This window comes from Diuraphis noxia, unplaced genomic scaffold, assembly GCF_037042655.1.
Source record: "Diuraphis noxia isolate RWA-SAM2 unplaced genomic scaffold, SU_Dnox_SAM2 contig0003, whole genome shotgun sequence".
NCBI classification, from domain to species: Eukaryota; Metazoa; Arthropoda; class Insecta; order Hemiptera; family Aphididae; genus Diuraphis; species Diuraphis noxia.
The window spans coordinates 45381333-45398977 of NW_028301713.1; the positions used below are offsets into that span (position 1 = coordinate 45381333).

The 17645-nt window shown below is 28.4% G+C and overlaps 2 protein-coding genes and 1 pseudogene across 4 annotated transcripts in view; all 3 read left to right on the forward strand.

The window, feature by feature from the left end:
* LOC107173679 (limbic system-associated membrane protein-like) overlaps positions 1-17645 on the forward strand; it is a 209983-nt gene that overhangs the window by 128579 nt on the left and 63759 nt on the right. The window lies entirely within an intron of this gene.
* Positions 289-1695, forward strand: LOC149057440 (uncharacterized). The gene is made up of 2 exons (XM_089222765.1): positions 289-500; positions 912-1695. The coding sequence occupies exons 1-2, from the start codon at positions 449-451 to the stop codon at positions 1673-1675; spliced, it is 816 nt and encodes a 271-aa protein (XP_089078891.1). The 5' UTR covers positions 289-448; the 3' UTR covers positions 1676-1695.
* LOC149057441 (uncharacterized) lies at positions 1675-2692 on the forward strand (annotated as a pseudogene).

Sequence of the window (17645 nt, forward strand, 5' to 3'; positions counted from 1 at the left end):
TTTAGGAATAATTTCAACACAATTTTGTTATAACTTCATTTCAAAATAAATTGAGAATAATTATTATCAATTTTATACAAATATCGAGTGATAAGCATTTATATCTGATATCATACACTTTGGCTGGTCATTACACATTGTTCCACAAAACACATGTGCCTAGTTCCAATGGACTTTTGTTCCACAAAATTCTTGTTTCAAACGTGGGATTTTGTCTATAAATATACTATGTGGGTATTTTAAAATTGTTGAACAACATAATATTATTATGGTATTAGTGATTCTGAATTCTGATAGTAATAATATTAATCATTATTCATTATTATAATAGACGATAGTTAGTATCAACTAGTATTGTTAATAATTTAATATTTTTATTTACTGAACTACTCTAGCCTATTTAGCATTTTGAACCTAATTACCTATTTTATTTCTATACTATATTATTATGGACAAATATGTTATAAAAAAAAGAAAAACTGATAATGTTTCAATACAAAGTAAGTTCATATTAATTCAATATTGTGTAGGTAGTGTGTACTGTAACCTACTAAAAAAATAACTAGTAAGAGCATTGTAATTTCTATTTTATAGCACATTAAGTTATAATATTCTATTATGCCTATAGTGATATATAATTTAGTATATTAGGTATAACTCTACAGCATATTATATACCTAAATGTATTTTAATATGTAATATGTATTTATTTGAAGCCTAAAATATGTTGAAATATTTAAAAAAATTAAAGTTAGGTATTATAATTTATTATTTATTACAAATTGGATTTTAAAGAATTGACTAGTTATTTTGTCTTGTTTAATAAAATATATAACTGGCTAAAGGATCTACACACATAATAATGACTAATTTATTTAAGTCCTGATTTGAGTTTTCATTGTATTTTGTAGTTGGATTGTGTGCTAATGAACCCACTGTTTTTCACCAAAGTTTACCAAATAGAGTTGTTAGTGAAGTATCAAGTTCATCAAAAATTTGTGAATCTAAGCCATTATATGAAGAAATTGATGATGAGCCTGGTGATAATATCACCCAATTAGTAGAAAAACAACAATTTATATTAGATCCATGTTTTGAAAAGTTACCAGTTACAAAGGGTAGAAAGATGGTTAGGTGTATTATTTGTTACAGACAATCAAATACTGCTTTATTGTTATGTAAGAAAAAAAATCATTTGCCACCTGTCTGTTCTGAAAGTGGTTGTGCGCCTCGAGCATCCAGATTAAAAAAACATATTGAATCACATATGCATAAAGAATGTGTAAAAGTTGACCAATTGTCAAAATTATCTGTTTCTGAGAAACACAATACTGCTCCACTCAATAAACTAATATTAAAACAAAACAAAGTTCTTGCGTTAAAAATTAGTAAACTATTAGTAACAGTTTTTAATGATTCTAAACGTGGAACTTTAAGCGCATGGTCATGGCCTTCCAGGGAAGTGGTGAGTCTTATTTGCAACCAGTTGGACCCAGAAAAGCAATTTCAACCGTACAAACCAAAAGAAGGTGACCTACAATATATAAATCCTGGAACACATTCAGTCCTTCTAAGGCATATTGTACAAGCAGATATTCCAAATCTCAAGTCCAAACTTAAATTAAACGTTTTCAGAAACAAATCCAATCAGATGATGTTCTTATATATGATATAGCTGAGAAAAGAAATATATTAATACATTCTATTGAAAATCTAAGAGAACATCATTTACTCGGTGGATGGGAAAGTATATTAGAAAATGAAATTAAAACAATTGATGTTGAACCAGAAAATAATCACTCAAATATTATGTTAAAAGACATACAGTTATATGAAAAAAAAAAAATTCCCGAAGAAAGTCCCATCATTTATTCGTCTCTGATACCCGTTCATTTTCTGCTGTACGAAATGATACATTGGAACATATTAAAACATTTTTAGCTGATCGACTAGATGCTGAAGAATGGAAGGCATTTAAACCGTTGGAACGCTTAAGCAATACAGTGACAGATTCGGAACTTAATGAATGCCATAAAATGATTTGTCCAGATATTAATTTAGTTGACTTTGTCACTAGCTACAGAGAAGCGTCTTACACATCAGAAGTTGCAGAAAAGAAAATGTCTATACAATTGTTAAAGTTATTATTGTTAAATGAAGCTTGGAAACCATTAAGTATATCAGTGGTATGTATCAAGTGGTATATTGATTTACCTAATATTAAATATATTTTTTATTGTTATTTATTATTTTTTTAATCACATTTATACATTTAAACTATAAAATACAAAACAACTATTCTAAGTTAAAGTATTTTTTGCAGGGAAGACTGTTGGCTGCTAAACCCCACTCAGCCGATGTGGAAAGGTTAATTTCTTATTATAATGTTTTAAAAACGTCAGGTCGATCTTCCTTGTCACCGAATACTATTAAGGATTGTTTGTACGTCAAATTAAATATGCCATCCGTATCAGAATACAATCCAAAGGAAGCTGTATTGTTATGGTTGAACGAAAAACAACGGCATAGTAAGGTGCATGAAAAAGCGACCAACCAAGAGTGGTATCAAGGTGTTTTTCCTGAAGCTAAAGCTGATCGACTAAAGCAACCAACTGATGATTATAATAAGTGTTATTCATTTTAAGTTGTTACATATTAGTATATTACTATAATAAAATATTTTTAAATTATACTTGTATTTATTTTCTGTATTTTTAGTAACAATATCATATAAATATTATTAATGTGTAAGGTAATAAGTGGTACATAAAAGAAGGGGGGTTTTGGAAGTTACAACTTACACAGGTTTTTTTTTGCTATAAAAATGTGTCAAAGTTCAAAGTCAACAGTTAAATTAATAAGTGTGTCCCCTGAAATTAGATGTATTTTAGGCCCTGGATAGCATTGATTTAAACGAATAACCAATATTTCGATTATTACCATTGCTCAAATTGAAATTTTAATTTAAACTGATTTCAGTTACATAAATGTCGTGCTTAGAAATAGTTTATATTATTAAACTTTGGTATATTTGAACTTTTAGTTGGATATTTATTTAATCACCGTGGGATTATATACATATTTTCTGTAAGAATGATGTGTACAGAAAACTCTTTATCCATTGAACTTTATAAAACAATACTACGTATCACTCATGTTTGAAAAACTTTTAATAGTTGATTTCAAGATTGAATCATTTGTGAGTTATATGAACATTGTACAGAAATATTTCGTACAATCAACTAAAATGAGCAAAATTAAATATATTTATTTTTCAATCATTTAATTATATTTTATAGTTTTAATAATGATAAAATCTATAAAAGTATAAAACCATACATGTTAGATAAAGATAAAATACGAAAAATAAAAGATTGTCATATTAAAATCATCAATACATACATATTAAAATTGAAAAATTTTGATCACTTTCAAGAAGATTTAATTTTTGAAAAGAAATTGATTACATGATTGGATTGGATTTTGTGGGTAATAGCGATTCCTACACCTCTGTTTGATTTGGGATACCTGTACAGAATATTATAATATTGATTTTTTTGTGTGTGTTTGGAAGATTTCCTGTGGAACAACTAATTATGATTTATGAATGTAATTCAATTCAAATCTCCTTTTATGAATTTAGGTAGCGCAATAGTTGAGTATATTTCAGTGGTCTATGAGCAGAAATTGCATGATTATACTTGTTGAATTTAACTTGATATTTTCTGAGTTATTTTGGTTTCTAATAGTTCTTGAAGTGTATTGTAATGATTTTTTAATTGTGTTGATTCAAGTAGATTGATAAGTTTCGTATGAATTCAATGAAAAATAATCTGAGAGCATTGGTTTCAAATCCAGTACTGGTGTTTTATTAGTTTCTATAATTTTTTTATGCAATGGCTTGATAGCTTGGTAAATTATTGCTTCATAGTTAAGTTTCTCCTTAATGAATATTTTTATTATATGAATATTTTTTTATGCCAAAAGTTTAATTTTTTTTTTGGAGTAAATGGTTTTGGAGTTACCATTTTTTTTTAATGACATCTGATATCTGCTAAATCGGTTATAGTTATTTGAATATTTGCAATATATAACATTATGTGGTAGTTTTAATTTAATTATTTAGTGGTTTAACTTTTTTCCATAAGTTTTGGTATGTGTGTTTATAATATATTTGTAATTATTCCATTTCACCGGTCTGTTATTATCACATAAAGAATTCTTCAATTTTTTTTTTTTTTTTTTTTGTTATTACTTCTTTAATATTAATTTTTGACTAAGAAACTTTTGGTTTGTTATTTCTTTTCATATCCACCTACTGTATCTTGGATTTTGTGTTTTTATTATTTATTTTAATAATTCTGTGTATAAGATTCAATTTAAATTTTCAAGAATTAATTTTTTGTTTGTATTGTGGTATTTATATACCCATCGCAATTTAGTTTTTCACATGTAAGCCTACAAAAACAAACAGTTAGGGTATATGGATCATAAATATTTAGTTATCTATATTAAATAATAATTTGTTTATACTCCCTTAAAAATATATTTTAATAATAATTTATACACATAAATACATATAATGTGAATCTAACTTTATGGTCTTGTATATTATGTAAGTCAATATAAGTAAAATAAGGAGGAATTTTGAAGATAAAGTTGATAATTTTAGTTAACACCATGTTACAATTTTAGACTGATACACACACTCAAATACTCAATAAATATGTAAGTTATGTTATATATAACATAATATACGAGGGTATACTATAATAGACTTGCAGTCTGATACATTTTAATATAAAGTTCAAAATGATTAAATCTAAAATAATAATCTTATTTTAAATTAACTAAGAACTAATTTGTCGAAAAATTCGATTTGATCTTTTCGTTTTTACTTAATATGCATTTAACATAATGTTTGAAATAATAATAAGGGCAGTTTTATTTTATCTACACAAAAAAATATTAAAATGCATTACAAAATTTTTTAGTGTATGGTTTGCTATAATTACGTATAATAATACTCGATGATAAACATAAAATGTATTTATAAAACTTTCGTATTAATAATATATTTTCCTAAGAAAGAATTTTTGGTAAAATAAATAATATTGAGTTTCATACACTGTAATGAATAATAAATATAATAATAATAATAATAATATGCTTGAGACATAAGGAATTAATATCACAACTCTATGAATTTTATGTTATTATATGTATTAATGAGTGAATAGGTACCTAACAATAAGTCAGCCTTCATAAGTCTACATTCCTTTGTTTGCTACAATTTCTTCTTTTTGGTCTCAAAATAGGAGAACTCTACACTCGGTACACTCCAAATAATCTAATGGTTTTGCGTTGATTATTAAGTAGTTACTAGATATTATAACGTTTATCTATGTTATTAATTCGTCAGTTTTAACTTAAACCATAATTAAGTATTTCTGAAAGTAGATTTATGTTTAATCCAAACGTTATAAAATCTATATTTCCAAACAATCCTTTGTGTGTTCAACAATTTCAATAATCATATTGTTGTATACCTTTGTATTTAATGAATAAATAATATTAATAGGTATATTTGAATAGTAATATGCTTAAAGAATAGGTTGGGGGGTAAAGGAAGCAAAACAAATTCAAATCCGTTTATAATATGTTTTTGTGTATTTGGAGAATCAAAAGAAATATTGTTTGTGTGCTTTTAACTAATATTGTGGCATCTGAGAACCTAATAGTCATAATGATTGATAGATCTTGTCTTGGAGTAATTTGTTTTAAAAAAATATAAAAATATGACTGTGATTTATTTAAAATTCATATTGAAAAACGGAAGGTTAAATAACCAAATAAAAATTTTTGTGATCGATATATTAAGCAATATCCCTATATCAGCCAACAACTAGTCATTGTATTTTTACCGTACGATAGCTGTTTAGGCTACCTTTAAAATTATTTTCTATTTCAACTATCGCCTTCACACCTTTGCTATTAATATTAAGCTTTTATACATTTTACAGACAGCATTATGTACCTAACTCATCTTATAACTTAAATTTTGTTGTTTTATATTATTTTTCCAGTGATATACGTAACTGATACTCAAATATTTGATATGAAATGAAGGAAACTATAAGGCGCTAGTTTTGGTATTTGCACACAAAGTGGTTTCATGTCAGAATTCTTTTGAAGTCAGTGGCAATATTAAATGAAAAAGTATAAATTCTGTTCTACTGTCATTTAATATAATACATATATATTATGCATACATATATACATATTGATATTAAGTGTTATTTGTTTTAATCATTTAACCAAAAAAGGATTTGCATTATATTAAAAACGACGGAGTAGATTAATAAAAAGATTTAAACAAATTTTATTTATTAAAAACTACAGGGCTACCTTTAAAATTTTGACATATATTTATTCGGAAATTGTTCAAAATTTTATGGGTAACAATGATAAAATATTACCATTGATTAATGTTAACAATATTATTTTTGTGTATACATGTAAATAAAAACTAAAATAATATGTGTTTTGCCTTTTGGAGAAATAAATGTACTTAGATTTGAACTTCAACATATTTTCTGGTATAAAAGTTAATCTAGTTCTATCTGTAGATACAGTATAGTCATAGAGGTTACATACCTACTTTCTTACTGTTTAATTACAAATTCAACAACAGTAAATATTTGACTATAGATTTTGAATGGGGCGATGAATGAATTGATTTTACAATGATGAGTTTCTTTTTTAATCCCCCGTTAATATCTTAAAAAGTGTCGGTAAAACAATAAACAGTTTCAGATAATCGTAAACGTAACATTGATATACTATTTCGATAAAATTGATTTTATTTTTTGTAGAACCCCAAAAATGAAAAACTTTTGATACGATATTTCTTATAAGTATTGAAATTGAAAATAATGAAATGATTCATAAAAAATCAAAATGTAATAAAAGTTTTTTTAAAAGTTGTTTAAACTGTAACCAAAAAAATCAAAAAAATATGTAAGCATTTTAATTTGAAGGAAATTAAATATTTATCAAAGTATAATATTAGTATTATAACAACTTGTTAATAATTTAAAAATTTTATTCATGGGTACTTAAAACTTTTGATGTATATTATTATATTTTATTACACAATGACCTTTTCAAATGCATTGTTTTTGAAAATGTTAATTTAACCTTATATAGAAATAATGCTATCATTTGGTGCTAAACAATGTGAAAACAGTACGGCCCACATGAAGTGATTTTCACCAGAAAAAAAAAAGAAATAATACCATCAAATATAATAAGTAATTGACAGTTGACAGATCATCTTCCTTTAGAATCGTTTTTTATGAAAATTATTTTATATCATCGAATTCAAATCTAACACGTTTATTACAGCGACCCACACTATACCTAATAATTAATATACGGCCACCTTTTTTACGTTTGAAATTTGATTTTTATTCAAGATTTTATATTATTATTTCTATTTTCTAGTTTATATAATTTCACGTCATGTTTATGAAGATACATTTTGAATAATTGATATATATTCACGTTATTGCTTATTAAATTGAAAATGTAGCCGGAACATAACGAATTTAAAACGGTATTATTTTTTTCCCATATACTGCATATATGAGTCCTGTTCTCAAACTACTAAAGTGTACTACAATTTTAATAATATATCACTATAGGGCATATAACGTGGTAGCGGCGGTGACGTCGTTAAGACCCTTTTGATAATTTATAGCCATTGGCTAGTGGTGTGACTTTATCGAGTGGTGGTGCTGTTAGTGGAGTACAATTTTCAAAATGCACAATATTGGAGAATATATTATTATTTTCTCCCCCAGTACCGGCATTTATTTTCGATTTCTCAAACCTTCAACGTACTGAAACTAACCCGTAAGCCTATTAGCCAAAATCCAAATAAATATTATGGTCCTTGACCACAACTATTGGTAGAGATGGTATATAGAAGAATCTCGTCGTTGTCGACTAGCGGAAACCGTTGGTTTGCGGTTCCATTTCCGGCTGGAGCGCGCATACCGGAAACGTAGAAGACTTTTTGATTACAATCGTAAATTTGATGTCTACCAGAAAACCCTACCATCTCCAGTAGTAGTGGATTGTTATTACAGCCGTTTTTTTTTCTTCCGGTGTCGTTGTTTTAATCCTTCGGGATACGTTTTTCGTGAGAAAGACTGGTGAAATACTTTGTTTTGAAAGTATTGTTTCCCCATTGTTCACTCCAAAACCAAAACTTCTCCGTAAGTGCAAAAAAACTTTTCGTCGATTGTGCAAACTTTTATGATTTCTTTCCAATGTTTTACTCTCAGTAAGCAATATATAGCTATTGTAATAGAACCACGTTTTGCCTGTCTACCAGCTGACCACCAATAATGCGAACGGTTTAAATCGATTATGGAGGAATGGTATTTTCGTAAATCGGACATTATGACTAAAGTACGTGTGTTAAAATGAACAATAATCCTGTATACTAAGAGACTTACTTCGCATTTAAACCATGTGACTCTTTTACAGTTTCCATTACTATAATGCTTACATTGCTTGCATGGTCGCGTTAAAATGCAACAGCTGGTTAGTTGCGTAAGTGAATATTTTATTATTTATTACAAAAACATGTTTAATCTAAATTTTAATTTTATGGCCATTACTGAAAAAATATTGTAACGCCTTTTTGAATCCAAAAGTATTATTAGTTATATATTTTTTTTTTAATAAAAAAAATAAGGAATTTACATATTATTGTACAACGAAAAATTAATGATTATTACTTTATTAATTGTAATCCGAAAATATTGTGTAATACAAATAATATAATATCTAAATTCAAAATATCAAAACTAAATTAACTATGCACTATTAAATTTGTTTTGAAAATGACTGTGTATTAATAAAATATATAATGACCTAAGGGTTTTTAGCGGTGAATAATGAAGTTTAAAATATTGTACATATTTTAAATTATGCTTTACCTATATTTTGTTTTTAAACGATTTCACAAAGGAAAATTTTATAAAAATAAATTATTGTGTTGGTCAAAGAAAATCATTTGTTTTGATGTTGATTTTTTAGGTCAGAACTTAAATTATATATTAATTTAGTTTTAATTTTGATTTCATTGATACAAACAATTTATTTAATAATTATATTGATATTGTTCTCTACATTTAAAAGAAAAATCAGCTTCTAAAATGAGAACTTTAATTTCTGAAAAATTGTTTATATTTTAAGCATTTTATAATCTACATATTTTAGGGTGAATTAAAATATATACATAGTGTCCTGTGAGGATATATCCATTATATAGTCGTATAGTCGTGGGACTCGCCACCTGGATAAAAACCAGTTTTTCACCGTTAAATCCATAAACTAAAAAAAAATATTGAAAGATAGAGATTTTCAGCAAAATAAACTCTATAAAATAGGTATCTTTACGTTTTTCAAAAATTTAAAAATAATTATTGTTCATCATTTTGGCATTTAATTCAATATGATTGGCGATATTGCTTGTTTTATGTTTTTTCATTTATAATACCTAACAAATAACAAATTATAAATTATCATACTGTAGTTTTACCTAACTACTATATATTATACATATATATTATATATAACTATAATATTAGTAAATTATTATATCTCAATATTATTGAAAAACTTTCAAATTCTTATGTATAAACTTATAAGTTATAGTATTAAACTATAATAATATATATGTGACGATAAGTCTAAACAATTGTTAAATATCAAATATAAATATAATGATTAAATTAACGTATCTGCTGTTGACAAGGACATAGTTTCGATATATTAACAAAAATGGGTATATCTAAAAATAATAATAGTACAACTCAAATCAAACACTTGTCCTTCATTTTTGTGTAGCCACTCTTTAGACTTAATTATATGAAACCATGAAAACAACTGGAAGATAATGCTCGTCAGACATTTTTACAATGATTTTACCAACGTTTAAGAAACAGTTTGAAAACAATATTTATAAATGCGAATACTTCATATCGTCTGCCAGTAGTCTTATATTGTGTTGTAAAATTAATTTTATTATCATTTGTATAATATTTTCATAACATTCAGAATTTTATTCTTGATTGTTAACAATTTCAATTCATTTTTCATGTGGTAGCCAAGAATGTATCAAAAAAGTCAGAAATAAAATAGATATTCCTTAGTTACTAATACTTTTCAAAATTATTGGAAAAATTAAAAAAAAATTATGGAAAAACGTTAATATTTATTCAATCAATTTATTTACATCGTCACATCGGTATTGACTTATAAAGTTAATAAAAAATATCTAATACTTAATAGAATATTACAATAGAATAATTTTATTATAACGTGGATTTTTTGCAAAAATTAATTTAATCTACCGAATTTCCCATGCCTATAAAAATAATTTACTTATTTAGTATTATAATTAAATAAATAGCAAAAAATCTTTAGATATAGAAGTTGACAGTGAATCCACTTAGAATTGTTTTCTTACCTAACCTACTCGATAACGAGGTACACTCAAAGCCTAATAAACAGCAGCGTGACTTTCTCGATTTTTTAAAAAATGAATAACGATATTTATATAAATATAAATATTATGAAATATTAATAGTGTCATATTTGTCATAATACATAAGTACCTACTACCTACTATATATATAAATATCATCAACTTAAAACTAATGATACTTAAATGTCATAATAAAATAATAATATATATTCATAGGCCCTCAGCCCAAATTATATAGGTATGTTTAGTGCAGTCTTTATGATAGGTTTTATAATTTATAATAATATAAGAAATGTCGGGCATATAGATAAGCGTAAAAAGTAGTCTCACATGGTAAAATTAAAAACGGCGTATGAGGGATAATCAATTAACATTTATTTTTAGGAGTGGGATGTGGCTAGATTCAAAATGTCTACCATATGTATCTTGTCTGATATTAAAAGTCAAGAGTGGGTGGGAGGAATTGCTTTCAATTGCCCCCTATCCTCCGGACGCCTTTGAGAATTATACACGAAGTTAGAGTGGGCGATAAATGATAATTATTGTAAACGGTTTAATTGTCAATAGTCGATATCGTGTAGTCGACGACGGTACTCGTTTGTTTTCAGTAACACGGACAGCAACATTATCGAGTGATAATATGGTGGCATGGGTGGAATTGTATTCTATCCTATACTATTGTTGACGACACAACATTTAGAGAAATAACCCCGAGGTGCTGCTTTAGATCAGGTATTAGATATAATTTATTCTCGCATTCAATATAATATATATATATATATATATATATATATTATATATAGGTATACAATCAGCCGACTACGATGATGACGACAACAACAACAGTGATAGCAATAATAATAATAATGAAATTATAATTACGAAAAGCAACATTGTATTACAATAACGATATAGGTACCATTTACAGCTTTATGCGTCCGGTGTAGTTGATCGATTTTAATAATATTGCTAGATTATTTTCGAAATTTTTTTATTTCAAAATGTTGATTCACCACGTAATTTATCGTCGTTTCAACGTTATTAATACTATAATGTATGCTCACTGACCCTATAAATAAGCCACCATCGTTCATAAAACGCTTGCTCCCAATAATAATAATAAAATTATAATAATTGCACGGTGATGTAATTATTCACTAATGTGGTTGACCGATCGATCGAACGACAGACGCACTGCAGACAGACTACCTCACGTCAGACAAGATAATATATTGTGTTATTATGATACGCACATCGAAACAACTATAATATTATAATAAATCTAATGGTTAGTGTGACGGTTGGACGGTGCACGGTACGCGGAAGTCATTTTTTGCAAATGTGTTGCTATATATATTTAGGATATCGACGGGGTGAGGGTGTGTGCGTGATATTATAAATGTGTATTATATTTGGACGCGAAGGGACAGCGTCCTCTTTATACGGCTAATCTTTCAACACGACTTGAACATCTATGTGGTAAAGACGGAATGAGTATGGATGTGTGTAAGAGTGAGATTAGGGGTAAATTAATATTAATAATAACGCGCTCGTTTACATAATATTATTTTATCTAACCTATTTGACGCATCCCACTTTGTGTTGGCAAGAGGGAAGATGCAATTGGGGGTGTTATCATAAAGGGAGGGATACTATATATAACTACATGGACGACGCCACATGTGTTGTGGGACTTTGTGGTTGTGACATTGATTCGATTCGCTCTGAATGATCTCCTTTTAATAAATAATGATACTAAATCTACTTACGCGCATATGATATGTATTGCTGACGATCCAGATGGGGGAAATAATTTTACCCGAAACAGTGACGTTAGATTATGTTACTATAATTATATTGTACTGCAAATTTCAATACTTACAAGTTGCAATGTAGGTGCGTATTCGTAGATGTACAATGTCCGTGGAGTCCAAACGTAGAGTCAACAATAAAGCGATATAAAAATAAATCCATAATATTGAAAATTGACGTTGGCCAGGTGGACACTTCTTTCTGTTCGTTGTGAAATGTGAATTATCTGTTTGTAAGTACAAAGAATTGGACATAATGAAAAAAATAAATAAAGGTTGAAGATAAACCAGTGTGTTTGTTTAAAAAAGGGTAGTTATAATATTTAATAGCAGAATTAGCTCGAGAAAATGCATAATAAAGCAGCATAAATTAATGTATGTTTCCATGTCTATCTTAATTACAAATTATATTCTTTACCAAAAATAGGTAGTATATAAATGCATCAAAATCAATAAAAAAATTACACATTCTTATTGTATAAATATTAAATGAATTGAATATTTTGACTAGAAAATAAAAAATCTTAAATTTGTACATTATCATTATTTTATAACATATTATATTTGATTCATCAAGAACGATATTATAGTCACTAAAAATGTTAAACCTACATTATTTTTGTATTAAATCGTATGATTTTTGGCAAACTACTGAATTACTTTTTCATTTGTTTTCAACAAGTTGTTTAAGTACTACGTCAAATGTAGGTATCACACTACTTATTTAATATGATTGATATAAAGTTGGCAGGTGAAAAGAGAACTCTCTTAAAGCTGTGATTTTGAAACTACCTACCAATAATATAAGTGATATGAAACAGTAACCTTTTCATTTTTATTTTTTACAATACAATTTACAATTTGTTACTAATTAGAAAAATAAATAAAATAGATGGAAGAGTTTATGGCTTGGATAAAAACAGATTAAAGAAACCTTCCGTTAAAGGCTCTTTGTCGGTTATCTACTCATATACATAAGAATTTAACCTACAGTAACCTTTTCTTTTTATTTTGTAGAGACTTAAAATTTGAATGTGAAGATATGACGTTTTGTACAGCTTTTCTAGAATTGTATAAATTCCTCATACGAATAAGATCTGTTGGTTGTTTTGGTTCTGATCTAAGTATAAGATAACTAATAACTCAAGAAATTCATCTAGTGCTATAAATGTTGTGTAAGTGGACACAACTAAGGCATGATTCATAGAATATGATGATTTACAAGATAATACAAATATAAATTAACCAGACACCTTATTTTATTGTAAATTTCTAGATTTTAAAATATTTAACTGGTTGTTATTAATATTTATTGTATAAAATGTAGGTAACTGCTCTGCAATACAGTATATATGTCGATTATGCAATTAGAATCATATTGATTGAGTCATTGTGAAATTTGAATCCAATGATAAATCATTGCATTGCATATGAAAAATGATTATGAACGAAGACAGATCGTCCATTTTACTACTATATCAGTAGTAAATATTTTTTAAAATGGCTTATTTATACATTTATTTTACTATTGTCTATTAGTTTAATACTTTAGGTTGAATCAATTTTTGCTTAAACATTGCATTTAATATATTATTATAATAGTATATTTACTAATATTTATATTATAATATATAATATTGTTATAAACTTTTGTGCTAATACCAACTTAACGTAGAATGGTGTGAATAAGTTCGTGATATAAACAAATAATACTTATCAATAATTGAACGAAATCAATGTGTCCATATATATATAATATAATATTTTACATAAATGTTTTAAATTATTCCAAAAAATGTTTTTGAATTGTAACAAAATAACCAAAAACATTATTTGTCGTATAAATAAATGGTTTCGTCAAAATCTTAACTTAAAATGCTTTTAGAGAATAAATAGTTTTTATATATTTTTTAGAGTTTTGTTGCTTCCAATATATATCTTGTAATAGATTTTGTTAATTAAGCTATATGAACTGAACATTTAATACATTTCCAATTACAAAATAATCTACAATTTACAAAATTGACATGCATTAAGTTATTAAATAAAGTTTTCAGTAATTTAAATCTGGTAAAAATAAATAATTGATAATATTATAAATTAATATTTATTTTTAGATGTATGAAACCTGTTTTTTAGTATAAACATTTTTAAGATAGTGTACAAACATTTTATTGCATTAATGAAAAAATTTCTAAAACATTTGAGATTTAATTTTATTAGGTTTCTTCAGTTATTAACATCATATGACATATAAAAGAATTTTTATATATTTCGGATTACTTAACTAATGTTAAAACCACACTTATTGCGAAGTGTGCCTATAATCTTTTTAAAATAGAAGCACCTATTATAGATAACCAATAAGACAAAATTAAGCGAAAAGCTTATTATTTAACAATGGCATACGTACATTGTTTCAAACACAGAATTTCTAGAACATAAATTATTCATTTATTTACTTTTAATTATTTATAATATTTCAACAAATTACAATAGTTTTTATTGACCTAAAACTAGTTTATAAAATTATAAAAAATCGTCAAATTGGCACATTCCTATCACGCGTATCCCAACAATATTGTCATTTTATACGAAAACTACTCTTATGTACAGAAATCTAGTTTCTTGCATAATAATAATAATAAAATAATCATGGAAGTTTCTCTGCTGTGTAGTTGGTGTTGCTACTAAAAATAATTATATTACAAATCAGTATACGTCAAAAAAATAAATCTTAAAATGTCACCTGCTAAAATAAAGTGAAACAGCTATTGGTTTTCAATAACGTGTATATTTGTTATGTAAAAAACACTTAAATTATGTAAACCCTCTCCCATAGGTATGAAGTGTTTACATGTAGTCGTTATTTGAACATTTTATGTAGATAATACTAAAGATGTTATTGATTTTTTTTTACAGTAAACATTTTGAAATGCTTAGTTTTAATACATTGTTATAACTCACTGTGATTTGTAATAATAAGTGATTGATAACATGAAACACCTTTAAAATTTCTTGTTATTTAAGAATAAAATGATACATTTAATATTTTACTAATTTATAATTGTGCGCGATAAGCCACTAACTTTTTCATTGTGAAAGGACTATTTAATTAATTTATGTTTATTAATAATTTTTTAACTCGCATGTCTGCAGTATACAATCTTTATAATTTTAATGTATTAAAACAATATAAAATCATAACTACAGACTATTTATTACTTAATTATATGTTGTATACGATATTTTAATAATTTATAGTCACTATTCAAGGTTATTAAAAATAATTTTTATTCATTATTTATTTTCATTGTCGTTACAATTTACTAATGATCAACATTTTCTGAAGGCGGATTATTTTCATCAGTATTGAATTTTATGAGTAAGAATACAACATAAGTTGATAAGTGATGCAAATACTGGATTTTTAAAATAAAAATGCTATTTAAAAGTATCTTAATTTTAAGTAAAACTGATTAGGTATAACGTGCTTAGCTTAATATACAGTTTAACAATAAGAACTAATTCTGTATAAACATAGGTACATATTTTGAATAATATTATATTACATAATATAGATAAGTATAATCATATAAGTTGTAAAGATATAAACACAATATTAGCATTCATTGTACTGAGTTCATGAAGACTAAATGAAATTGATCAAGTCTTATGAATTATTTAAGAAAGGTTAAAATTTAAAATGCGATTGTAGAAAAACCACAAGAACCCGGTTTATGGACACTTGTGTTGTTATGTTGCTTCAATTATTTTTCAACGGTGCGCGTTGAGTCGTTACGATATTAAGTTTGAAAGTAATATGATAAATTGTAGAATTCAAAAACAATTCTCATTGAAGCTTTATAAAAGCCACGTTTTCAGAAATTTCTCTAAAACCACGATTGTATTATTTCAAGCATTTTTTTTTACGGTTGTCGGAAGTTATTCATTACATTTGGTAAAACTTTTTAGCAAGTCCAAAAATTACTAAGGTAATAGAAACTATTACAAAAAAATGAAACATTCAGGCTAGAATCTAAATTCAGCATTTTTGCAGCTACATTTAATAAAAATAAAACTATCCACTCAGTGTCTAAGAAAAGACGTGTGCCTATGTAACACAATTTTAAATTATAGTACGTAATAAAAAACATTTATTAAAATAGCACTTTTTTTGGTTCAATAAAATATTACAATATACAATATTTGATTATTTGGACTATTCGCAGTTCTGTTCATTAGAATATAAATTATTAATAGCGAAAATTATAGACAGTAGGGTAGAAAGGCCGCTCCGAGTGACCCCCCGCTTCACCCCCCCGCCCTCCCGCCCGAGCCACCCTGAGCCACCCTGAGCCACCCTAACCCACCCGAACCATTACCCCTCCCACCTGCCTACCGCCTATGCCGAGGCCTACTACGTCATAACCGAGCCCCTCTCACCCTCCACAGCTATACCGAGCCACCCCCTCCCCCACACCTACCGCCCGTACCACCTACGTCATAGACGCCTGGCCACCGAGCTACCCCCTCCCCCACACCACCGCCTACGCCACCTACGTCATAGACGCCTATACCGACCCACCCTGAGCCACCCTGAGCCACCCGAACCACCACCCCCTCCCCCACACCTACCGCCCGTACCACCTACGTCATAGACGCCTGGCCACCGAGCTACCCCCTCCCCCACACCACCGCCTACGCCACCTACGTCATAGACGCCTATACCGACCCACCCTGAACCACCCTGAGCCACCCGAACCACTACCCCCTCCCCCACGCCACCCGCCTACGCCGCCTACGTCATAGACGCCTATACCGACCCACCCTGAGCCACCCTGAGCCACCCGAACCACCACCCCCTCCCCCACACCTACCGCCCGTACCACCTACGTCATAGACGCCTGGCCACCGAGCTACCCCCTCCCCCACACCACCGCCTACGCCACCTACGTCATAGACGCCTATACCGACCCACCCTGAGCCACCCTGAGCCACCCGAACCACCACCCCCTCCCCCACACCTACCGCCCGTACCACCTACGTCATAGACGCCTGGCCACCGAGCTACCCCCTCCCCCACACCACCGCCTACGCCACCTACGTCATAGACGCCTATACCGACCCACCCTGAGCCACCCTGAGCCACCCGAACCACTACCCCCTCCCCCACACCACCGCCTACGCCACCTACGTCATAGACGCCTATACCGACCCACCCTGAGCCACCCTAACCCACCCGAACCACTACCCCCTCCACCTGCTCC